Source organism: Phoenix dactylifera, chromosome 1 (genome assembly GCF_051530095.1).
Source record: "Phoenix dactylifera cultivar Ajwa chromosome 1, Ajwa_hap1_PhDact_Kaust_v1.1, whole genome shotgun sequence".
NCBI lineage: Eukaryota > Viridiplantae > Streptophyta > Magnoliopsida > Arecales > Arecaceae > Phoenix > Phoenix dactylifera.
This window is the reverse complement of record NC_143190.1, coordinates 6415714-6442618: the sequence shown is the minus strand read 5'-3', so window position 1 is coordinate 6442618 and position 26905 is coordinate 6415714. Positions and strand designations below refer to the sequence as shown.

Below are 26905 nucleotides of genomic sequence, written 5' to 3'. Positions count from 1 at the left end.
GTACGGATACACCCAATGAAAAAAAAAAAAGGCCTGTTGGTTCTTCAATTTGAGGTAACATGAATCTCAGAACGAGTTTGCTAGATTTTTAAATGTCCAGTTTTTCTTGTGAGTGTTTTGGCATGCTTGGACAAAATGATCAAGTCGTAAGGTTATAACAGCCATAACAAGAAGCTCCTAAGCTCCCATTGTTTGGTAAGGTACTGAAAGAGAATGCTGCTGCAAGAGTTGAATTGGGTTACACTCATCGTAGGCTTGTGAAAAGAAAAAAATGATCATGATTAATTTTATCTTAATTTCCTAGAAAACGAAGTCATGTGCTTCAAACGTTTATTGCCTATACTTTTAGTATTAATTCAATTGGATAAAATGAAAAACTTTGATGTGATTTATAATTTAGAATAATCAAATCCGCTAACTAGTCAAACAAAAAAGTAATTTTGCTTTTATTATCCATTATCAACAAATTATTTATTATAAATTGTGAAGAGGTTGACAAAGCAAAATTTTTTTTATCATTACGGTCACTAATGGCAACCTTTAGGCGCGTATAAACGGTGTAATGCCGGTCTTTGGATTCTTGGTTTCAATGATCGATCTTATCGGACGGATGTGGGCAACGCGCTCTGAAGCCCCCAGAAAACTATACCACGGGGCGTATGGTGTAAATAAGTTGGGTTCTGATGGTGTAAATAAGTTGGGTTCTGTCGAGCCAAATCCATCATTACAATTTTTGATCCAATAAATTATTCGGATCAAATTGGGTTCATTTATAATCCAAATTTTATTAAAAAAAATTTGGGTTTGATTCCGACCAATCTATTTATGACTTTAGAACTTATTTACACCAATAATTCTATAGATTCGAATCGGAACGAATCTGGGCGGATTAAAGAATTAAAAATTTAAAAATATCTAAATTTTAAATTTAAAGAATTTCAAATCCACATTTGACCTAAAATATAAAAAAAATTTATTTTAAAATCCAATCCAGCCTTACAGTCCCCCAAAATAAATTGAATTAGGCCTAAGCAAGCCAGGTCGGATTGGATGACGGTCAACCCCGAGTGACGGATTCAAATCGCGACCCACACGGCGACTATAAATATCGAGGACGAGCGTTTTGTACGTTTCGGCGGTCGTTTATTTTTTCTGTTTTTCCGCACTCTCCTGGTTCTTGCCTTCTTGGAGAAGATGGGGACGACCTCCGATGGAGATCGGCCGTGGCAGTCCTATCACACGGCCTACACCAACGCCAAAGCAGGTAGTTTGATCCTCCCAAGAGATTTATCTAGGAGTAGATCCACTCCGTCTCCTCTTTTTTCTATTATTTTTCACCCAATTTTTTTAGGTTTGTAGCTTTTGGTCGTAGAGTTCTTGATTCTTTCCCTCTTCCTCTCTTTGATTTCTTGTTTTAGTAGTTCTTTTTTCTTGCTTTAACCCTTGTATGAGCTGTTCTCAAGATAGCAAGATTAGAGTTGCCTGTTTCTGCTCCGTTACCTTTTCTTCAGTTTGGGTTATTTACTTGGTGGGCGTTCTGGCTGGATGCAACAACGAGTCTGCTTATTTGCAAATGAGTTGAGCGCAGTTGGTGTATTGGGAATCGTACTTTCTTTCAGCTGGGCCTGATTTTTCTTGGAATTTCGTGTGTTTTTGGTTGGTTCTAACCCTAAAGTAGTGGATTTTTTAGTAAGGAATTTAAGAATGCATGAGTGTGTGTATGTAAAGGGGCATTTGTATTGGATATTTCCTGGGATGCAACAAAAATTTGTGGGGTTGGAAATTGGATGAGCATGTCAAGGTTGAATATTGATGCCTTTTTTTTCATTATTACTGAAATTAGGGAATGGTGTAAATGGTAGGATGAATGAAGTGAGTTAGGGGTGGTGTAAAAGGAAGGCTGAGTAAAGACAGTTAGGGATTAGGAATCATGCCGGTCTACAACTTAGGTAGAGACATGCTCGCATAAAACTAAAAATGGTGTTATAATATTGTAGTTGCTGATCATTGCCCTATACACGGGATGGTGCGGGTTCAAGATGTTAAGCTTTACATATTCCTTTCTTCACATCTCAAAAAAGAAAGATCCTTATATAACTTCTTATGCAACCATATTCTTTAATCAATCTTGTGCTATGTTGATCTTCATGAAAAAGAAAGAATTCTCTTTTGATGATCTAGACTTGTGGAAGAATTCTCTTTTGATGATCTACACTTGTGGTCTTCTTCTTACAGTTTTAATGTTATCCTATCAAGAAGAATGCAAGAATCTGTCTTTTTCAGAGATCAGATTTGGGACTGAGGTAATTGGTGGAATTTTACTGTGAGGGGTTTTGGGTGTGTCTCCACTCTGTTGTCTTTCCTGGTCCTTCTTGCACCTTCCTTCCCTGGGTTTATTCCCAGTCTGTTTCCTCAAAATGGAAAAGCATTTTCTGCTCCTCCTTTTTCTGTAGTTTTTTCACATTGTTTTTATTTATTTAGAAAAGATCAATATGTGGATGAAATGGCAGCATCGATTTCTGTTACATGTTTTTGATACATAAAGAAATGAAGCTTGTCTATGTGTATGTTAATTTTTAACTTCATTTTGTTATGGTGCAAGGCTGGTCAAGGGTAATTTAAATAGCTCTTCATTTACATATATTTGTCTGTAGTATAATTGTTTCTATTTTCTAAAGTACAACATTTCATGATTGTTAGGAATGGAGGGAGTTGACAAAGAGAAAGTGCAGAGGATCATATATGAGATGAGTAAAGGATCAAAATATTTCGAGAATGAGAAACGTAAGGAGGCATATATTAGACAAAAAGTAGAGAATTTGCATACTCTGTGTGCAAAACTGACAGATAAGGACATGCCCCATTTTCAGGAGGTAGGCATATATAACTTTTGTAGAGTAACCAGATTTTTTTTGATACAAGAACCCTTATATTTGTATCAAACTGAAATATTTGTTCTGCCTACCTTCAAAATATGGTTGTTTTGTTTTAACAATGACTGCATGAAGAAAACAAATTGCAATAGTGAACTTCATTTTAAAGCTTTGGGATATTACAAAGTTTTTTTCTGATTCTTTTCTATTTTAAAGCACTGTCCAGCATTTTGTTTCGATTTAAAAACCCTTACATTTGTATCAAATTGAAATATCTGTTATAACCTTTAAATTATGTTTGTTTTGATTTAATAATTACTGCACAAAGAAAACAACTTGCAACAGCGAACAACATTTTGAAGCTTTGGGATGTTACAACTTCTGAATATTTTCTATTTTAAAGCATCTCCCTTGTATTCGTGAAATCCATAGTTCTTGCTTATTGTTCTTGACTAAGAATATGGTGGGGCAGCTACAGATTGCCTATATGCATATTAATGTGTATTTGCATTTGTGTATTCGCATTTTAATGTAACATGTGAAAGATGTGAATATATTCCATATATTGAGTTCATATCCATATGTAATGATGTTCCATTGTAAGATCTAGAGAAAGAACAAATGGACATAATTTGCATTGGTGGAATTAGAAACATATGTGATGTATGTTGTGGCTCAAGACAATGATCTTAGGTTTACTATTATTAATGAACTACAATAAAGCAATAATGGAGGATGAAAGTTCACTGTATACTCTCACACTGGACTACATGTATCATTTTCATAAAAATGCGTAAGAATGCAGTCTATGCACACAAAAAATAGTTTCTTTATGCAACTAATATCTGTAACAACTATTACTGTTATTTTTAAGCTGCTAATACTGTTAAAATTCTGGCCTTTGCTTTAGCATAATTATCGTTATTGAGGACTTGAGATCTTGTTAATATTTCATGGTTCAAGACGTAAAAGCATTTCCTTAAGCATTTGATTCTCTTTAATCTTTTTATTTTGCTAAAATATATATTAACTTTTGGCAGGCATGGATGATGTAAGATTGTAATTCCAAAGCAAAATATATGGGGTGTGGCTTGTTTTTTGCTATAGTTATTCTAGATATTTTGTGAGGTTCTGTGGAAACTTGATCATGATTCATTTCTATCATGCTGCCTTCCAGGTGGCTAATAAAAAAATTTTGGAGCTGGAAGCTTCACGTGACCTTTCAAAGATATGGCTGCACATTGACATGGATGCTTTCTATGCTGCTGTTGAGACATTAGAGAATCCATCTTTGAAGGGAAAACCTATGGCAGTAGGTAGCATGTCTATGATATGCACTGCAAATTATGAGGTGTGGTATTTGTATACATTTCTCATTGCAACATTATCTTCTATGTTGAAGAATAACATTCTAGGACTTGCCATATCATATGAAATTTCAAGTGTTTTTGTTGATTCTGGATTTATTACTTATTCTGATCTAGGCACGGAAATTTGGGGTTCGTGCTGCGATGCCTGGTTTCATTGCACATAAATTATGTCCAGACTTGGTTTTTGTTCCTACCAATTTCGAGAAATATACTTATTACAGTGAACTAACAAGAAAAGGTTCGCTCTATTACTTTTAAATAATTCCTGTTAGCTCAATTGCCAGGCTAACATGTTAATCAGTTTTCATTTTATTTGTTCAGTTTTCAGAAGATATGACCCTGACTTCATCGCAGCTAGTTTGGATGAAGCATACCTAAATATAACTGAATCCTGCAATGAAAGAGGTCTTAGCAGTGAAGAAGTAAGTTCAGCACGATCAGCTAATAGCCTAACCTCCTAACCTGTGAATTTAAGACTAGTGGTTCTTTAATGTCAGTTTTTTCATAAATCATCGTGCTGGGCGTGACAGTCTCCTGACATTGTGCTTGCTTCTTTTTTCGAAGGTTGCTGCTGAACTCAGGAATAATATTTATGAGGAGACTGGTCTCACATGTAGTGTTGGAGTGGCGCCTAACCGCTTGCTTGCCAAGGTTTGTTAATGTATCTTATTCATACTTTATTATCTTGCTAACAGTATGTAAAAAATTAGGTGCTGATTGTGATATATCTTTAGAGTTAACATATGGCTATTTGTTTCTTCCTGTACTGCATGTGCCTTAATTCATTATGTCGTTCGTAAGCCAGTCCTGTGGTCATTAGCATTCCATATTTATCCCGTAAATTTTGGCCCTACTCATTTAAAATTCTGTTCATGTGAAAATAGGCTACCCTATTAAGTGAAAACATTTCTAGCTATTTATGTTGATATGCTGATAGACAGTGATTGGGACCAAATTAGCTTTAAACCATCAGATAGATACAATGATACTGGTTAACTTAAATTAGCTTCAAGCAAACATATTGATACAATGATAATGGTTAACTGCATATCCAATTTCACCACGTGGTCTTTGTGTTTAGTCTGCTAGCCTACCAGCTTGTATTTCTGTAAGAATTGGACTGATGCTTTGAGTTGCTACAGTAACGATTATTTATGTTTTTTTAATTTATGTGTTCATAAACTGAGAATTGTCTTCTCCTTGTAATGACATGCATCAAACTTAAACAAGGTAAAAGGCCAATGAGTGTTGCTTCTATAGTTTTTTTTTTCTTTTTTTTCTAATTGTTGGTAGGATGATTGTGTTGTCTTGAACTGTCATGTTTAACAGACATAACCTATCTCAATAGTCTTAAATTTGTCTTTCTGTGCATAACTTATCTCAATAGTGTTAAATTTATCTTTCCGTGTCTTTTGCTAGGTTTGTTCAGATATTAACAAACCTAATGGGCAATACATCTTACCAAATGACCGGAAGGCTGTGACGACCTTTATATCTTCACTACCTATAAGAAAGGTATTTCAGCCTTCTTTATTGAACTGCACGGATTTGACATTGGAAAATGTGTGTTTTCCCTGCAGGTTTTCACAATACAGACACATGGTTTCCTTTGTATATATATGTATTTTTGGTCTCTGAGGCCAGTTGAAGTAGTTTATCTGATGGAGGAGATAATATTGGATAGGAAGAAATATAACCGAACAAATAGCTCAACAAGATTCACTATGGTGGAATTGATCTGATGGGTTAGGCTAGTAAGCTAAGATCTATTGATGTCATCAAAAAATCAGAAAAGTCCAAAAGATACTCTAAAATATGTGCTTATCTCTTTAATTTCTGGACTCCTTTGCAACTCTGATCTTTTTAGCATACAAAATGATCCTTAAGGAAAATGCAGGCATTAAAGACATGAAACCTTGACTAGACACCAAATCATTGTTTTAGAAGCATGCTGCAGTATGTGGGCGGTCAAGGAACCACATAATGACTCGTCAATAATGACCGCTGAGCTTAGAGCGGTCTGGAAGGGTGTCTCCTATGCAAGGCAGATACTGGGCACGGGTCGCTTCTTCCTCGAGGGGGATTCGACCACGGTGATTGAGTGGATCCGGAAACGGGGGTGTTCAGTCGAGGATTGGCTGTTGCTCCACGATATTTGCAGGGCACTAGGGGAGGCTGACTCTTACTAGGCCATGCACGTATATCGGAAGATGAACAGTACTGCAGACTGGGCTGCTTCGTTCGCGGCTCATCACTCTGGAGGTTTCTTCTGAATAGACCACGAGGTTGTGCCTATACCTTTGTGTAGTATTTTGTTTTCTGATTTTGTTAGTTGTATCAATACTCGTCTGGTGTGGGCCGCCGATGTATCAAAAAAAAAGAACCACATAATGCATATACAATATGTGGGCTGCATTTGCGAGTGCATAATGTAGTTTCTATTAGTTAAATATTTAGAAATAAATGTAATACATTAAATACAATAATAAGATAACGATAAAAATATTTTGGATGCATAATAGCAATATAAAAAAAATAACAATTGACAATTAGTGCTTATTATTTAGTACCTAATACCTAATAGCAATAACTATAACATTATATATTTAACATTATTATTACCCATATTGGGCCCACCTAAAATCACATTTGAACCACCTTAGTTGCAGGGGCTCGCATAAGAGTGTGCTGCATATGTAGCTCCAGAATGTTAAAAGGGCTACCAGATGGAGCTGCATAATGCTATTTTCGGTCCATAAATGGTATGATCACCCAAAATTACTGCAAATAGGCAATGTGGTGCGGTCAAGGAATTGCATGTGCATGCTGGCGCAAATGTGGCTCCATTCACTGCATTTTAAAACACATACTGAATCAATTCTTATTATAAAGTATTCTCTGTTGCTTTGATACACTATCATACTGTTGATAACGACAAATGCAAACGGGCAAATGAATTTACTTTTTTTTTATCTGGATTATTTTTTGACATAACGCAGAAGTGGTGATAGTTTTCATGCTTTGTACTGGTTACATAACAAAATTATTGAAATTGTTGATCTCATGGTTCAGTAAGTTACATAAAGAAAATTGTCATCACTATCAACCTTGTGGCGTAAATTGGTTCTCTTCAGTTTTTACTGTGTTACTTGACCTTTGTTTTTCAACACCTTTCCTGTAATTTTGAGTGTGGCTCGGCTTATTGTCATGATAGTGAAATTCTTTTGCACTGCCTCTATTCTTCAAATGAGTACACTTCTCTAATCATCTGTTTTCTTATTTGCAAAATCTATTGAATTAGTCCATAGAGTTACTTTAGTTTCACTTAAATTTCCATATACTTTTTGGTAATATTATCTAGCAATAAAACTTATCTTTTTCTGCCCCTTTTTAAAAAAAGGTGGCTTGGTGCATGAGGCTCCCAACATTGCAGGATCTATAAGGGGTTAGATGCACGTAACCTTACCCCCACCCGCAGAGAGGTCATTTTGAACATGTGACTTCCAGGTCATAATGGAGCAACCTTACTATTGCGCCAAGGCTCACCCTCTTTTCTCTATCTCTTCTAAATCTATCTTAGTTTGTTTATCACAAGAGATCTAGTTATAGCCTGTTAAGCATTTTGAGGCCCATAAGTATAAGAGTGAAGACTGCCTGACTATATCATCGTTTTCATTCAACCCTTTTTTGGGGTGGGGGTGTGGTGGGGTGGCTTTTCTTTTATTTTCTTTTCTTTTGGCCATTTTAGCTGTTGGTTGGTCTTTCTAACTATGAGATGGGATAGCAAAAGAAATAAACTTTGAAGGTAATAAAAATTATTCTCAATGTAGAATTAGTAAACTTGATACCGTATTGTCTTTCCCAGAAATTGTTGATTGGTCAAATCTGAAGGGTTCCGTGCACACTGGTAATGACATTATTCAAGGAGAAGCATAGTGTTCAATTCATGGTCTTTTCATGACCAGTTTGCTTCTGTTGCTAAGAAAATTTTACTACATTCTTTGCAACATATCTAGCGTATGTTAAAAAACTATATTGCCTAGTCAATGATTCTTTGGCTGTTCTGCACATGGTGCATTTGTGATAGATGGGCTATTTTCTCTTCTCTCACTTTAAATTAAGATATTACTGTATGTTATCTTTGTTGCTTTAAACATCATTTGTTTTTGTCATTATGTCTTTGATTGACTGATTGATATTTGGAAGATTTAATACTCAATCAAATAGTCTTATTTATCATTTCTATTTTTATAGAAGATCTAGGAGACATGATTTTACTAAATATAGGGTATTTTCATTTTCTTTTAGCTGTATCTCTAATGCGTAATTTTTTGGCTTGCCCCATTTATCATCTGGCAGTGGATTAATGAGGCCATAACCATTAAGTAGATTTTTCCAAAATTTAGTATACTGCATTGGTCACCTTTCATCTTTATATGCATTGTTTCTTTGAGTGTTGGTTGTTAGTCTTTTGTCCAATCTAGTAAAGATCCTTTGATTTTGGCAGAATTTTGGCTATTTTTTCAAATATCATTAATTCTGTGATCTTGTGTATTTATGGAAAGTTTAAGGTTACCTTTACACTGCAGAATTGTCTTTTGGTTGTTTAATTTTTACATCTACTTATATTCAAAAGGTCTTATGTGTCATTAGATCTGATATGTTGCTTAAAGATCTCTGCATACAGATAGGGGGAATTGGTAAGGTGACTGAAACCATTTTAAAGGATGTACTTGGAATCAACACTTGTGAGGAGTTGCTGCAAAAGGGTGCATTCCTGTGTGCGCTGTTTTCTCATTGTTCAACTGGTCAGTATACTAGGTACCATTAATTTATTATTTTATCTTTTTGTAGATATTGAGTATTTATTTCTCAAAAAAATCAAGAATAGGAAATAAGTCTGGAAAAATTAGTACAATAGAAGATGAAATAATTATTAAAAACTTTATCTTACTTATGTACAAAGGACTACTATCATGATAATTTTAACTCTTTAAAGGAATATGAGAGTATTACATCATCTATGAAAATATTTAGATACATGGTGCAAGTATGGAACTCTTCTAAGTTTTACTGAACCTTAGCAAAAATTCAGAATAAGTGGCAGGGAGAGGAAACATCTCTGTCTATATATAATGAGATATAAAAGAGTGAGTTTGAACATGTGGTTCTATCTTGGAAACTTATTAGCCAGTTGGTTATGCTATTTAGTAATACTGGAAACTAAGTTGCAGAGTTGTAGTTGTATGTGGTTGTAAGTCAGTGGAACCAACAACTTCTGAACAAGTATGTAAGCCCCATCAAACATAACATGGGATGTAAAACGATTTATATTGCAGGAGCTTTCCAAGAATTTGCAGCTTTTCCTTTCTGATTATTTTGATTCTCTATAAGATATCTTACACCTCTTGGAAGATTTTCTATATGATTATTTATGGCAAAAGAGAAATTGTTTGCCCCTCTTTCTGAATCTTATTGATGTTACATAAATATCTTATGCACCTCTTGTATACTGATGGTGGCTAAATGTAGTCTAATTGTACTCTTCTGCTGTAGACTTTTTTCTTTCAGTTGGACTTGGCTTAGGAAGAACAGATACTCCTGAACAAAAGTTGCGTAAGAGTATTAGCAGTGAGAGAACATTTTCTGCCACTGGAGATGAACCAATGCTTTTACAGAAATTGGGTAAAGATGTCCAACTTTATTTTCTTCTTTCTAAATAATTATTCTGTTGCTTATTGATTGGTTGTTATGTATTATGTGGTATGATTGGATGTAAAGATTCAGACCACTATTTCTAATATAAATAGTTTGTCAAAAACTATTACTATATTGACATTTGGAAGAAAGAAAAAGAAAAAGGTAGAAATAAGAAAAGAAACAAAGGAGAAACGGAATTTCAAACGACGGGGAAAAAATATGATGAGAGAAAAATGTTGCATTGGGTGTCTGCTTGGCAGGAGAGGGGGAGGGAAATAAGCTAAGATGACAAGGCATAAAAGTATTTTGACTTTGGTGTTTGGTCATCGCCCTAAAGATAACACCTCAATATAAAGAAGTTAATTGGAGCCCTAAAATATCCTACAAGGTGGACTCCATCTAATCTTGTATATGTACATACCTCCATACTCCTATTATATGTAAATGTGGAACTATTAGATGCCAACCATTTATTAAAGATAGCATCTAGAAGTTATCATTTGTAACAATAATGATCCTCATAGTATTGTATGTTTAGCGAAATAGGACTATTACCTTAGCTTATTTATGTATTTCTGTGTTGCCTTTTGTTCCAGACATGGTTATATTAGGGACATTGATGGTGCCTGATATTGAAAACAATAATTGTCAAATGACACGATTCAAGGTGTGACATAAGCTCTTTTGGCAGTAGGCCTTTAAATTTAACCTTTTCCCCAAAAGTTTTGGACCATTCCACATGTTCTTTCTTTTGGGCTATTAACATTCTCCCCGCATCAACCGTCAACGACATTGCTTGAAATGTCTTCACATTTCATACTGTGCGGTTATTTTGGCATCATCCCAGGACTACCGAACTATGACAGATTTACCCCTTTTTCCACAAAATATTTTCTGCCCCTCTGACATGCTAGTAAACACTTTATTCCTTATATTTTGTGATTTGTCTTCTAAGAAAACTTATTTGAATTTTTGAGTTCACAGTGCAGTGCAAAATTTAGAAGTATTCCATTGTATTTATTTATTCTATGAAGTGATTGTCAATAAATGGTAGATAGGTGCTATTTTTTTTTTACTTTCTTTGTTGCAGCGGATATTGCAGAAACATTATCAAATGACATGCAGAAGGAATGTCTTTGGGGACGAACTTTGACACTAAAATTGAAGACAGCATCTTTTGAGGTTTCTTTTATTTTTTATTTTATTCCCAGCTGATATCTTTCTGTGTAACTATTTATTACTGAACACCTGCAAAACTTTGAAGTTTCCTACCAAAAAAAAAAAAAAACATTTTAGGACTGAACAGCAAAAGTGACTGTGGCATCTTTTCCAGATTCCTGCATAGAATTTGTGCTTGTTGAACCTGCATATTTTGTGAAGAATTCTTTTCTACTGTAATTGTGTCTTATCCTCTACCTATCATTTCCATATGTACTGACAGTAACAAACTGCAGGTTAGAACTAGAGCAGTATCACTGCAGAAATTTATTCAATCAAAGGAGGAAATCCAAACTTATGCTTCCAAGGTGTTAAAGGCAGAACTTCCTCTTTCTTTGAGGTTGATGGGTATGTAGAATGCTTGTAAATTTCCTTTAATGATCTTCAGTGCATGTTTGTTACTTCCAATTAAGACATATATTATTTTGATGTTTGTTATGGTTCAATGTTCTAACTTGTGAATTGGCAAGTTGAGACTCCTTTTCACAAGGTGAGAAGAAATGCATCGATAAAATTTGGAAATAGGACATGGAATTCCTAGAATTGCAATGGATGATTTAAATTCAAGTATTTCATGAGTTTTAACTTGAACTTTTGGGTGGCTAAATTGTTATAAATTAGTGTGCCATATTAGCCCGTCTATAAATTTGAAATTAGAGCAAGAAAATTAAACTAGCTAGTACTTATCTTGTTTATACATAAAAAGATTATTTTGACAATAATGATGTTGGTATTTAAATACTATTATTATTGGGTCAGGGCACTGTTGAAGATTTATGGGAAAAGCCAAGGATATGTGTACATTCTGATGTTCAAGCAGTCTATCTATATCCGTGCATTCATGTTCTATCTTCCAAGCTTATGGCTAATCCTTTAACTTTTATGAATGTAACATTGCCAAAAAATGGCATTTTGTGGACTCAAGTTCCAGCTCCATTGTTAACTTCCAGCTCATACCACTTGTGGATCCTCCATGGCTGCCTGCACAAATATTTCTCGAGTAAATTTGGACCTCAGTTCAAGAACATAATCTATTGCTTAGTATAAAGAATTATGCCTCATCTGATAAGCTAGGCAAGAAGAATACATCTGTATATGTTGATGTTTGAAGTTCACCTGATCTTCTATTATGGTTTCTCACTCGTCTTTAAGCTCAAGCATCTCAATGTCAGTTGTCCGTTGTATCTATATTTATGCAATGCTAGTCTAAAGGAGCATATATTGAAAGGCAGTGCAGCCAATCCAAATATTGTTTGGGGGAACTGTGCTTCGATCCAAATAATATTGGACCTAGGATTTGTCAGTCCATTATCACCTTCAAAAGAACTCCCGGACATCAAGAAGATAGCGAAGATCAATTCATTCCAGAATAACCAAATCATTATAGGTTTATTGTCATATGCTTTCAAAATTGACATTCACATTATTTCAAATATATCTCAACTGTTTAACTTGTATCACATCACCCTGCTTCTGTTTATAAGAGAGGAGTGTGATGCATTAGCAGTAGTGATTGATTCAAAATAATGGAAATGCTGGACTGGAAAGATATGATAGCAAGAGATCTACAGAGCAGGCAGCTTTCTTGTGAGTGTTTGCTTAAGTCAGCAAAAAATGTGATCCCATAATCCAGTTTGCTTAATAAAAGTGAGGTAAATACAAATGGATGGTTGAGATTATATGGGATCTTTTGTCTTCTGACTCTCATTGATGTATTTATCCGAGGACTGTATAATATATCCATTCCACCAAGAAAAACCCAGTAAGCTGATTTTGGAATTTGCACATGGCTTCTTGCATTCATCTGTTATTTTGGTAAATTCTAAGTTGAAGTGTTTTCTGTATTCCCTGGCATCAGATTTAACTAAAAATGATTAATTGGTTTCTAAGGCTTCTTTTAGGTGGTCTATCTATTTATCCTTGACTGATATTGAAACTTAACTTTACAGGCCTGCGCATGTCACAGTTTCGTGATGACAAATGCAGTCCTCGTGATCCCATGCAGAAGACCCTTGCAAGTTTTGTCATCTCAGGAAATGTTACAGCAAGTGCTACATGTGTCAACAAATCAAGTATTTCTGAGTTCAGTGATGAGCATCAAATATGTGATGCACAAACTGATCTTTCAGTTCATCGTGAGAGCTCTGCCTCAAATGATAATAAAATCTCTCTTTCATATGAAACAAATGATGTACTTGCATCCAACCAGCTGTCTTGTGGACTCAAGTTTGCCTCCACCAGTAATGCAGATGGAATAGAAAATATGGGTAATGGGTGCTCAGAGAAGGTTTGTATCTGATTCTGAACTTTGTTTTTGTTCTTGTGTTCCTTTTTGAAACTTGTGTTTTTAATAATGTCTTATTGATGATGACCAAGTAATTAAGATTGATACTCTGAAGGATTATTGAACCATATGCCAACATATTGATATATTAGTACTCTGGAGACCATTGAACCAAATAAAATAAAGCAAAACGAACAAGAGAATTAGCCATTTTGTGCCTATATTGATGCTGACTGTTTGGTATTAATTAGATAGTTATCACCTGATAAACCTGAGTTATTGATTCACATCAATCCCCAGAAACTTGTTCTTTGGTTTTTAGGATTGGACAGAAACTCTCGTAAAAGGTGATTCGCTGATATCATATTAGCGAGGTCTCACTGTCAGCCATCAGCTATCAGTGACGCGTTTCCTAGTTCTTCATCTGATATTGAGGCCTGATCTATGAACACTATTCAAAGAAAATAGGGGACATAAGGGTTCTTATGCAGTTGTTCGAAAGGCTTAATTTTGATTGAGATCTTCACTTACTAAATTGCCTCGCTTTTATAAACAGATTTCAATACTGTTAACCACATAAATTTATTGCTAAGAAATAAAATGAAATCTTTTCCTCTTTCAATGCGGATTTGATCCTTTTAGTTTTATCTTTGAAGGGAATGTTTTTCCTTAGTGCTCTTTTACTTGAATTGTTTACAATACATGGATGTAAATCAGGATATGCTTGAACCTAATTTACTCTGAAATCCCCTGGCTGTCATTATGTGACCGTTCATGATGGATCTTTTGTACATTGTGAAAGCAGGGTTTCATCATTGCTTCGTTATATCAACTCTATTCTACCATAAAAGCTTGTAGTGCATTGTTGAAAGTTGGAATTACACCTGTTCATCACTTATTCCATCAGAATGAACGTTTTTTCTTCTTTTTTTTTTCACCAACCATCACTCCTAAATATTATTCTTCAATTTTTGACCTTTGTCTATGATCAATCAACATGATAGTTCTTGATGGTGATTAGGGTCAGAAGTCCTTTAATCTTGCCCAGGATAAAGAGTAGAAATGAAGTGCACAAAATTCTATACAAAAATTTATATGAACATGTAAACAGACCTAATATTTATTTCAACTCCTGATTTAGAGCCAGTTTATGCCACTGAATTTGACTTAAACATTGTGATTTGTGAGATCTATGATTGCTCAAAGTGGCATGCCTTGCTTTTTTTTGGGGGAAAAAAGTCTTTAAACTAAGTGTCTTGTTGCTACCTAATTCTTTAGAACCGGAGACAGAGTAGTAGATGTGCATATGTTCATCAAAGTATCAAGTTTTCGTTCCTCACTTATGTTTAGTTTTTATTTGTAGAATAGCTGACTTGTGAACGTGTTACCAGTCAGGCAGTCAGTGTACCTGCTCATTCATGAGCTTGTTAATTATTGCATATCATGAGTGCCAGTCTTTCAATCCTTTGTCTTGGCAAGTTATAATCCGTGTCTTACATTGTAATGTTATTTGTGGGTTTCGAATTGTCTGAAATTTTCTTCCTCTGCAGTGTGATAGTGTAGAGACAAAAAATGAGATGATTAGCAACTTCTCTGGCCATAAAACAGTAGCTGCATCCAGTCAAAAGGTAGAACTTTCATGGGTAGATGGCTATATTTGCTCTGTTTGTGGGATTGAAATGCCTCCAAGTTTCATCGAGGAGAGGCAAGAACATTCAGATTATCATCTAGCTGAGATGCTTCAGGAGGAGGAATCTGTGTATGGCACAGGACACCTTACACAGGAGAGGTACCATGAACTAGCCTTGTGTTTTAACTAGCTCCTCAAAATTCAGGAGAAATGTAACTTCTGTAGTTTATGATTGATTATTTTGCATGCCTGCTTATTTAAAATTTTTATTGTTTTAGCCACCATTCTCCTGTTTAGATTATTATTTGTTGCATTGCTTAATGTCTTAGCTTTTAGGTTGCTATAATTTCCCCCTATTTTAGATTTTCTTAGAGCTAAGTGTTTGGCATTACTTGTTAGAAATTCATATAGTTAAGGTATTATTCATTACAGAACAAGTAGCAGGTTCAAGGTTATAGGAAATGAAAATGTTGATCTCATTACAGTTTATCGAACTTTCTGTCTGAGAATTTAGGCATGTTATGGCATGAGTTCACAGTATCTTCCTAACTCAGTATGAGATTAGGCTTATTCTGATTATTGTGTTGTCCTTCATCAGGTCAGTGCGAAAGGCACTGCAAGCTAAAGAAAATGCTCGGAAGAAGCTGAAGTCTTCCCCAAACAAGGGAAGGCATATCCCCATTGATGCCTTCTTTATCAAGGGCAAGAAAAATTTGTAGCATTAGCATTCGTTTAGAGATGTGAATAGGTATTGCTCCTTTTTATGCCCCATTTAATAAAATTTTTATGTAGATACTGGCTCCTAAAATTTCTGTAACAAACATTTCTGATTCATGGTAGGGAAATATGTGCGCATATCAGGAAGTCAATCTAAGATATATGTATGGCGATAGCCCTGGTATTTCCAAATTGAAAATTCTGTTAAAAGTAGTTTTGTGGTCTTCCTCTTCCACTATACTCACTTGGTATTATGTTATCAATATTGACAGAATTATTTCAGGTTTTCCTCTTGCACCTTAATCACTGGTATTGACTGTATTATGTTGGGTTCTGTTTATTATGTCAGGTCATATGACGGTACTAGATATAACGAGGATTTAAAGATTTTGTTCTTTTGTTTTTATACTGAAATTTTGGAATAAAAATTATAGTATACCTGTTGTGGTTGCATATAGTTTAACTTATTATGCATTTATATTTTCATCGTAGTATCATGGTAGAACGTTGAAATTATTAGAGCATCTTGATTCTGTCATAATCCTGTGATTATGAAAAAATTATTTGCTAAATATTATAAAATTTAAGACACAGATACTGTTATGGAACATGTGGAGTTGTGATGAAGCCAAATCCAAAATATAATTCACAAGGCCTAAACCCATTTCTTATGTCAAGCATGGATCAATTTAACTAACGCTCGACAGTTGATATTGTGTTTCTAAAATTATAGCCTAGTTGAGCTTTGTTCACGGCGATGACAAATTATTATCTACGTCTGGCTATGCTAATTTGAGAAACTGGTGAATCTAAACTCCAACCTCTAGCTGAGCTCCCATTTGGTTTCAGTCGGTTCCAAATGCCGCTTACTACATTCTTATGGATGCTCACATTAAAAACGCAAGTAGGATGGCAGCAATGTCATCGGCCGGGTACTTTGAGATCGCTGGAGAGGTAAATTATTGTCCAGATATCATGAGGTTGGATTTACTAGGAATAAGGTAGTAGCTGTTTTAACAGTCATTATTGGCTGTAAGATGGGATTATGTTGGCTTATGAGCAAAACTGGGATGCCTTTGTGAGATAAAGCCAACTAATGTTATACTGGACATGAAACCTCTGTTAATTGCATTGCCAAAACCTGTTAGACTTGTATTTGGGACATGAAGGAAGATTCCAAGAGAGTAAAAACTCAGGGCCAGATACCAACAATGATAAATTCCAACGAGTGGTTCAATGAATCATTTCAAGTGTATATATGCTCCCAATTCAGGCACGTCATCCTCTTTTTTAACATTTCATTAGTTCGGCTGCTACGAGTTAGAAGAAGGTGCTTGAATTAAAGAGTGTTATCGTGGATATTTTCACTATAGAAAAAGTCGGCCATATTTTTCATTTTATTTGAGCTATTAAGAAAGCCTCGATATGGCCCTTCCAGACCCCACAAACTTGCAGAGATTTTCTTGGGTGCTGCGAGAGCGTAAAAGTTCCATTTAAAGCCCTCTAGAAACAGTGCACCCCAAATAAAAATAAAAAAAATACGAAGAAAAACGAAATTCTTCCAGGGGTTCTGTGAGGAGAGATGAAAGTTCATTTTCTTAGCTCTACCATGTGAATTATCTCGTGATTCAATCATGAACTGTAGTCAGCAGTTTGCTGAACTTATATTTTAACAAACAAACATGTGGGAATTTAATTCTGATATAATAACACAGAATGCTCTGTCAAGACTTACTGCAGTGACTAAAATAAATCTTTCCAGATGGATAACAGAAGATACAATCCAGCACACCTCTTTTTACCAGCCGGCTAAATCAGCTTATCTACAAATGACCAACATCAGAAGTAATGTAAAATCTGAAAAATTTGAATGTTGATTCAGAATTCTAAACCCCACACCAAAAGAGAGAAAATATTGATTTAGATTAAAGCTACGGAGCTGCAGTCAGAGGTAAGCCATGCAAAAATGTACTGCAGAAAAGCACTTTCAAGACTTATTGCGGTGACTAAAATAAATCTATCCACATTGACAATAGAAGATATAGTCAAACGACTTGCCCCTGCTAAATCATCTTATCTACAAATAACCAACACAGGGAGAGGTTGCTAAAACATGCATATGTGAATGTTGATTTACATTCGTACCAAAAAAACAGTTGATTTAGATTAAAGCTGCAGAGCTGCAATCAGACACTAGCCACACAAGAAAATAACGAGTTCTCCCTTTTAAGCATCCTAATGTGAAAGCTGCAGATAGTATGGAATGAACCTGTATGGTTTTGGAATCAGAAACTGCCATTCCTGATATATCATGTGTAACATATGACAGTCAACTTGATTAAAGTATATATGGATCAGCTGTACAACTACTAAAGTGCTTCATTACCTTTGCAAATGTTGTTACTCTCACAAGACCTCAAGTTTTGCTCTTTCCCTCTACTCTTGAGGCAGGACCACTAAGTTTTCAGCCCAAAGCTTGATATTTGACACTTCTACTCCAGTAGTTTTATGTTGTCATCATGATGGCAGCAGCTCTTCATCTAGAATGAGTCAAAACAGATCTGATTAGGGTTCTGGCACTTTCTAACTGGTGCCTTCCATCATCAATGCTGTGATGGCCCTGAAGGTCTCTCTCTATCTTTAGATAGATCTCTTGTAAAGAGCTGGACATAAGTTTAAGTTCTTCCAAGCAAGCATTTTCTTTATCCAACAACTTCACACATGTAAAATGGAGCAGGCCTAAGACCAAGTCAAAGTCTGCCTTTTCCAGCCCAACCTCCAGACCTGCCAAGAAGACACAGCCTACAGCATCCAATATTTCTGGGCTTCCCTTCTTTAGCAGGATCACCAACCTCTCTATAAGCTTTCTAAATACTGAAGCCTCCAATGTAGGAAGATGATTGCCCTCCACATCTTGTCCAGTTTCGTTAACTGCATATAACTCAGTCTTTCCCAGAACAGAAAGCCATACTGGAAAATTAAGCCCAATAATATCACCTAAGTTTGAAGCGCCACCTTTCTCTGTTACCTTAATCAGTTTGTTGCAGCCTAAACCTAGTATAAGAACAGGCAGCCATGGCTTGGCAACAGAAGCAATATGGATTGCATAACTTAAGCCTGGATATGATTCGATGGATGTGACAAGGTCAAGAAGATCATTGGCAAGGTAGAATGCTTCCGGTGGTGGTGCTGAAGTTTCGCTAGAGTCTCTGAGCACCAAATGGAGTAACTTGGCTGCATAAGTGAAGGAGCTTTTTAGATATGTAAGTATCTCTTTTAGATCATCATCCTTTAATGGTGCCTTTTGCTGTCGATGCCTTCCAATGGCTGAGACAACATGTCTAGCATAAGATGATGCAAACATTAAACACCTTCCTTGGTTTTGGTTAACAAGGCTCATGGTTGCAGCATCAACAATAAACTGAAGAATTGATGTGACCAATTTCATCATATTTTGTAGCCTTCTAGCTTTGGGAATATCAGTTTTGAGTTCAGCACCTACAGGAAGGTACAAGGGGAAAAAAAGAGATTACAGAACCTGCAACAGTGAAAATGGAAAAACTGGTGGAAAAAGATGTCAAATCAGTTCAATAGTTCTCCGTTGATTGTTAGGTGGGTTTTTCCTGCTTGTTCATCAATTTTTTTAAAAAAAACAATTAATTAACTCTGAAAATGGTATAACTGGAACTTTCGGACAATTTATCATTAAGAAAAATGGCTTTCTCATGTCAGACTTGGTGATAACTCTCTCTCTTATTCACTTGGAAAAATGCGGATTATCATTCATTTATTTGTTAAATAGTCATATATTCTCTTCTTTTGAGTTTCAACTGAATGAATATATTATGTCTCTAGCTACCTTTGGTTGGGATTGATGTGCCATCTAGAGCTGCTTTCCGCTTGGATTTGCGGCGCACTGCAACTTTCTCTTTATGATTGGACTTGGAGGGCTGATCACTATAATTTTCATTAACAGATTCACAAAAGAGTTTATCAGCACAGTTGAGTAGGTGCTTCAATGAATTGTCAAATAATACCTGCTGAGAGGAAAACATTAATCAAAAGAAGTACCAACTGTGGGATGACCATCATATTCTGTTATTCAGAGCCATAGCATTCCAAATCCGAGTTTTTAAGACATTCAAACTAAAATCAATCACTCGATCTGACTTATAACTTAAAAGATATGAACTTTCAGAAATATAATGGGACCATTGATGTTAAATTAACTAAACATTGTAGATTTCAAGAAAACAATCATAATAGTCAATTTTTCGTGAAAGAAGTTCCCTATTTACACAGATCTTAGAAATCAACATGAGCACCATAATAATTCCTCTATACAAATGTTGGAATTATTGGGAAAGCGGAATGCATGTGGATTCAGGATGATTTACCCATGCAAGAGCTAAAGCAGCCTTCTGTCCATGGTTTTGTGTTCCAGCTAAAACCAAATTGAGATCTATCCAATGTCGATCTGTTGATCGGCCTCGGTTATTCAGCTAAAACCAACTAATTTCATCCAACTCTGAAGTAACCAATTGAAATCAATCATTACAAAGAATTAGATGTACATGTGGCTTATCTAGATTACTTTTGGTTTATTTCTTCATTGTTATTGCATCAAGAGAGGAGAGGATTGCACATTGGTGTCCATTGCATTGAATACATTTTCTCAAGATTAAAACTCAAATTTGGGTGGCAAGATGTCATAGCATTTGGGAATTAGGTTCCTAAAATACTGGATAAAAATAAACTTCATTCAGTCATTTTCTATACTATACTGTACATGCACCAGAATCATGTGGATCCAGAACTAGATTCAGCCTGTAAATATGGGGTCTGAATCTAAGTTTGAGTTGGACCTGTTGAATTCAAGTTTAATTTCATCCCCTTTCATTTTTAAACTCTAGCAGAACATTAACAAACCCATAACCCAAATCTAAACCATTCAACTATTTCGACAGCCCTTTTCAATATGCCAAAGAAAGTTTTGATATATACCATATTATCTAGCATAACATTGTGGAACAAATAAGTGGAGAACTAAAGAATGTAATGATGAATGCATGAACTTTTTAAATTGTAAAAAATGAAGCCCATAGGCTCAAATAAATATTTACAAAAACAGAAAGCAATTTTTCACCTCAACAGAATCCCCCAATCTACAAATGCCAAACAAGTCATGCAATCATCAACCATTTGTTGTCTCCATTTTCTAATAGGCTTAAGCATATTAACTAGAAGTTTGAAACCACAGTCATAATTAATCATCTTTTTGTTTGGTATGAACTTAATTATCATTTAGCACCATCATAGCTAGTTTCCTCAAACCCCTTCTTTTCACTACCATCTATGTCTTGTGTATTTCTCCATCATTTGGTCAAACAATATAATGACAATTTCAGTGCCCCTCCTGTGGATGCTATTCGTGCTCGTGCTATTCACTAATCCAGCATTTATGCTAAAAGAGTTCAATTAAAACAGAGGTGTGCATCAGATAGATGCTCAACTATCTGAAATAGGCCGCTTGAAGGAAATTATCTTTCCCACCACATTTAAACTTCACCTTGTATAACCAAACAGCCAATGACCGTCGGCTAATTATAAAAATCAACCTCCATCATGTTAGTGACAACAATACTAACCTGGAGCTTGTATTTGTCATTGTTTTTAACTATATTCACATATACACGTATAATTTGTTTTCTTCTGCTGGTTTCATCCTGATTGAACGCAGCTATTTTAATGTGCATAAAGGAAGATGGAGTAGTCAAAGACAAAAATGCCTTCTTAACTGCTGAGCAAAAGTGTCTGTAGGACAGCTAAACAAGGTTGAGTGTCACAAACGTGTGTCCAACATTAATGAAACAAACAGAAACAACTTGCAGTTTAGCTAAGTCTACAGCTCCAATAAATTCAAAGCAGAATAATGGAACCACTGATCATCCTGAACATAGTATTGGTGAGATTTAGAGCCCAAAATTCCCTATAATAGACCAAAATCAATAACAGAAAATTCAAAGAAAGTGTGATACAATAGACATCATCACATAGATGTAACTACATAAGAAATTCTAAATTATCATAAGGAAAACAGGAAAAGAGCTTACTTCTGGAGATGAGCTTGTTTCTTATAGGCTGTCTTTAATAAAATAAACATCCTCATGTAAATACAACTAAGATAGGAAATTCTGCATTGTTGTAAGGAAAACAGGAACAAGAGCTTACTTCTGGAGATGAGCTTGTTTGGCGTAAGCTACTTTCATGACTAAGATTGTTGGCAACAGTGGAGTCGACGTTTTGAAGTGACATGTATATTGCAAAAGCTGTATAGGCAAAGACAGGTGCTATGTCGAAGAGCTCACGGTACACACATTGTTCAATACATACCTGAGAAATGATTCTCAGAGCAGAAAATGCTATTTCTAGATTTGGAGATTTTAGCACATTATTTCGAGTATCGTCACTGGTAAGCAGTTTTTTCACTTGCCATGCTGCTGCAGCAGCAACAGAAAATTCTTCCTCAAAATTTGACATGACAGAATTTGATGATCTTTTTTCATTTGCACAACTTGTTCCCTTTGAAGTTTTCAGGGATATGTTTGCTTTCTTCTTCTTCATAGATGACACAGCTTCCAATCCAAATTTGTTAAGAAACTTCGAAGCAATTTCTTGCAATTTATTTGTCAACACTTCAAACAATTCATCAAACCGACCACAAGAAAACATCAACTTGTGAGCTGCCTGTACTACTTCTTGCTTCTGTAGATTCTCAGATAGCCCAACTGAGTTCACTATAATAGTCATACAATGATCATGTAGTCCCACCAAATTATCTAGAGAAACAACAGAAGCGATGCTTAAGAGAGCAGCCTGGGCTTGCTCAGAAAATGCTGCAGCAAACAAACCCTTCAACTTCTCAGCTGACAACAACTGATTGAGAGTTGCTTTAGTAGACAACTCACTTGACAAACTCTTGCATATATTGGCTGAAGCAATCAGTAAGCCATCAATCTGATCTAGATCAAGACCCTTAGGCGAAAGAGCTAGACTGGTAAAGATTCTGAGAAGTTCCATGAGAGACCTTGAGGATGATCCCTCTGACAAAGCAAATTCACAGAACCTTGCCCCAGCAGTTGGAGACCTTTTTATGAGCGAAATGCAGCGACTACATGCCTCCTTCAAATTCAACTTTGAAGGAAAGTAAGATGGAATTAGAAGCCTTGTGATTTTTTGAGCAACACGTGAGTGATCGTTTGCGAGTGAAGATAATAAAGCATCTAAACTCACTACCTGGAAAAAAACAACTGAATTTATATATAGCACTTATCAGAATAAATTATCCCACTTAAGAATGCAGTGATGATGAAGAATTGATCTGAACTCCATCAAAGTCAAAAAAGATAAGATCAAAATAAAATAATGAAAAAATTGCAGAAACAGATTATGTGTATTTACCTTATTGAATTGGAAAGTACGGATATCTCGAATGGCTAAAAGGAGATCAACAACAGCCACTCGAACAGAGATTACGGGATCCGAAAGCATGCAACCCAATCTTGGGAGGAGAATTTTCATTATTTCATGGCTTTGTGGATTGTCAAGCAAATATATGATACCATTCACTGTTGACAACCTTATCTCATTGCACATATCATGTGACATATTATCAATAATGTTGGCCAAAAACTTGGTTATCATTGATGAAGGAATAACTTCCCAAAATAGATTAAGAATGCGACAAGAACCCTCAACTGCAACTGTCCTCACTTCGGGACAGTCATCTAGAAGCAATTTATCTAATAAAAAGAATTGTTTATCAAGCAAGGCATCTTTAACCTCTTTTGTGACATCTGGATCTTCAAGTGGGAACATATCTAAGAGCAGATGCAATGCATTTTGACGAACATTGGAGTTGGCAACCTGGCAATTTGCATGGGTGAATGGTTATACAGCATAAAGGAGGTTCATAATCAAGAAATTTATCCAATCTTAAATGTAAATTCCCTTCCAAGTTCACCAGTAAAATTAAAGTAACAGGAACAAACAAGAGAACAAGTTATGTGTTATATACCATTTGTGAGCATTTGATCTACAAGGAACAAAAAATTAAAATCCTTTGACTGATGGAAAACAAATCAAAGAGCACTTTCTTCAACAAATAAAAGCACAGCAATTGATTTTTTAGGCACCATGTATGTTGTGCATCTAATGGAAAATTCGGTACAACAACTAGAAAGCATCAAAATTCAGACAAACTATAACAAATTTGAAAATGATCCAATGTAAAAGTCCACCTTTTGATGCAACAGTTATCATCCTCTCTGTTAAATGATCAAAAACCATATTTCCATAATTCTCACAAGAAAAAGAGAGCAGTCCACATCCCACCTGATATTTCCTTAATTTTGACAAGTTTACCATGTTTGTTCTGCATCCCCTTTTAGGCTGTTACATAAGGTAATTGAAGAACAAGAAGAAGAAGACAAGAATTTCTCGTCAGGAAAATCGTAGTCCTAATTCAAACTTCTATACATAACAGGATATCCTGCAGGACCTATAAATAATAGAGATCCATCTTTAAAAACCTTTTGGTTACAATTTTGAACCAAACCTGATCAAAATTGGGAGTTGGTTTTGGATTTGGTTCCAGAACTAATCAACAAGGCCAAACTTTATATACGGGTTGGTATTCTGAGAATTTGGATCGTTTCGTCATTTCTTTACTTGTTAGAAAGCATTTCTTCTGCATTAAACTCAAATTTTGTAAGTTTGAAGGACATCTGGAATCAGTATGATGTTAGATTCCATAGATCAGAGGCAAAAAAACAATTACATAGGTTTGGCCATCTAAGAGTTCAATTACATAAAATTACTACTGCTGCTACAAGCTTAATTCCAATAATATAGTAAACCCTGAATTGAGCTGATAACATTTTACATAGAACATGATCTTTTGATTATTTCAAAACAAAGATACCAAATATATATACGCCCACCATATTATCTTTAATTGGTTTTATTTTTTCACTGTTTTCCTTTATTTTAATTAATAACATATAATTTCTACGTAATTATAACCAAGACTGGAAAAATTAGAGCAAAACCATTAAAACAACCGCCAAAACTGGTGAAAGTGAAATTCATCTGATCCGGTTGAAACAGAAATAGAATTTTCAAACTATGGGAACCATCAAGCCATGTCTCGACTACAAATATTCTCAACAAAATTCATATTTTTGGATGTGACACGAAGGACAAAAAGAGAGGTGAAATTTGCTGCCCAGATTTGATTATAAAAGAAAGATATAGACAAAGGGTTTTGCATCTCCATGTGAATTACTTAAAAGAAAAAAGTTATGAAGAAACAGAAATCCAAAGAAAATACCTGCAGTGATCGAAACAGCAAAGGCTCTACAAGACGGAAGAGGAGCTTCTCAACACCAGCAGTCGCTCTCTGCTCAATAAAACCACCCAAAACCCTCCGGATAGAGGCTGCAAGCGATTTGGAACTTGCATGAATAGCTCCTTCAACCAGTCCCTGCAGGAAACCATCCTCAATTTCCTCCCTCAACGAAACCTCCGAGCCCTTCCACGCCCTGAAAAGGATATCAGCATAAGCTTCCAGCACCGACTTCTTCCCGAAAGGAATCTGAGACCTCATCAAGGCAAGAGCGTCCTTCGTGAGCTGCCCATTCAACCCCAGAATGAAAGCGACAAACCGCCGTCCCTCCTCCGTCTTCAAATACACCGGCGTGATGACGCAGCGGATGAGGAGAAGCCTCAAGTCCTCAATGCTCTCATCCACATAATCGAACAGCAAGAAGGCATCCCGGAGAGCGCAAACCCTTCGAACATCAGCCTTCTTGCCCTGCGTCAGCGACCTCGAGAGCAAGAAAGGGAGAGACTGAGGGATCAAATTCTCCCTCCCGGGGAGCTTTTCCTTCCACCACTCCTCGCAGAGGGTGGCAACCTGGGAGAGGAGGGCGGGGTCCATCTCGTAGAGGACGAGACCATCGTGGAGGGACTGGGCGGCCGGGAGGAGATCGGCAGGCGAAAAGAGTTTCTTTGGATGGGAGATGCAGAGGTGGGCGATGTAGGCGTAGGCGCGGAGGTTCTTGAGGTGGTCCAAGGTTTCAGAGGATGAGCCGGCAGGGCCGGCGGCAGGAGATCGGCGGTGGCGGGAGGAGCGGCGGGAGCGCTTGGAGGGGGGTGAGAGGGAGGGGCGGGCGGCGGCGGAGGGGGAGGAGGAGTGGAGGGAGGACTTGAAGGCGGCGAGAGAGCGGGAGACGGAGAGAAGGAGGGAGGGGGGGAGGGAGGAGGAGAGGGGGGAGGATGGGAAGATGGAGAAGATTAGGGATTTGAGGGCGGATTTGGGAAGGGAGGGGGCGGAGGAGAGGAGGTCCTCGGCAGAGGAGGAGGAGGAGGAGGAGGAGGAGGAGGAGGAACGGAGACGCTTCCCCATTGGCATTGGAGTGGGGAGGAGATCTTAATTTCTTCGTTTCGGGCGTTCGATTCTGAGGGGAAGAGAGGAACGGAGTGAGGAGATGAGTCGAACAGGGGGGTTTGAATCGGGGAATCCACTTTCGAATGGAAGGGGCTTTTGGCGCTCGATGGGTAATTGGCTTCTGAATTGACGAAAATAACCTTGTACATTATGTCCTATTGTATTGCAAATATGTATCCTCGCCTGAAACAGTGAAACAACATGTTATTTTATTTTAATTATAAATAAAATTTGTATAAATAAATAATAAATTGTAAATAGATGTTAAAAGAACGAGCCAATTTTTTTGATATTTTATTTTATTTTTAAAATAAGATAAATAATAAATAAGAGCTAGAAGAAGGAGTTGAATTTTTGATTCATAGTTGGATCGTAGAAACTAGAAAGGGATAGAGAAGGTAATGAAGAGCATGATGGGAGAAACGCATCCTAGCGAGATATGCCTCTCCAAATTGAATAGATATAGCAATATAGATGTACTTTAAGCTGATTTCATGACATCTCGGAACATATAGATAACTGTGCCACAAATCATGTCATTAAAGGATATGCTTTTGTAGTCCATAAAAAAAAAAAAAAATTGGAACAACGGCGACTCATACT

General features: G+C 36.2%; 2 protein-coding genes across 14 annotated transcripts; one reads left to right on the top strand and one right to left on the bottom strand.

Annotated features, from left to right (window-relative positions):
* Window positions 1–1113: 1113 nt before the first annotated feature.
* Window positions 1114–23255, top strand: LOC103709141 (DNA/RNA polymerases superfamily protein). 12 transcript variants are annotated; one of them, XM_088719179.1, is made up of 15 exons: window positions 1114–1264; window positions 2701–2873; window positions 4051–4224; window positions 4358–4481; window positions 4565–4665; window positions 4808–4894; window positions 5663–5758; window positions 8931–9051; window positions 9800–9928; window positions 11034–11125; window positions 11398–11509; window positions 13111–13448; window positions 14996–15234; window positions 15674–15823; window positions 22010–23255. In XM_088719179.1, exons 1-14 carry the CDS (start codon window positions 1195–1197, stop codon window positions 15792–15794), a joined length of 1977 nt encoding a protein of 658 aa, XP_088575305.1. In that variant the 5' UTR covers window positions 1114–1194; the 3' UTR covers window positions 15795–15823; window positions 22010–23255. The 12 variants fall into 12 exon arrangements, with proteins under 12 accessions (XP_088575305.1, XP_038970285.1, XP_038970284.1 ...); XM_039114357.2 differs by having other exon boundaries at window positions 22002–23255; XM_039114356.2 differs by lacking the exon at window positions 22010–23255 and adding an exon at window positions 15916–16074.
* Window positions 17907–26516, bottom strand: HEB1 (ARM repeat superfamily protein). 2 transcript variants are annotated; one of them, XM_039114668.2, is made up of 5 exons: window positions 25184–26516; window positions 23254–23718; window positions 22024–23088; window positions 19652–19832; window positions 17907–19290 (listed from the first exon to the last, which is right to left on the bottom strand). In XM_039114668.2, exons 1-5 carry the CDS (start codon window positions 26264–26266, stop codon window positions 18329–18331), a joined length of 3756 nt encoding a protein of 1251 aa, XP_038970596.2. In that variant the 5' UTR covers window positions 26267–26516; the 3' UTR covers window positions 17907–18328. The 2 variants fall into 2 exon arrangements, with proteins under 2 accessions (XP_038970596.2, XP_088575282.1); XM_088719156.1 differs by having other exon boundaries at window positions 19652–19829.
* Between the last annotated feature and the right edge of the window lie 389 nt (window positions 26517–26905).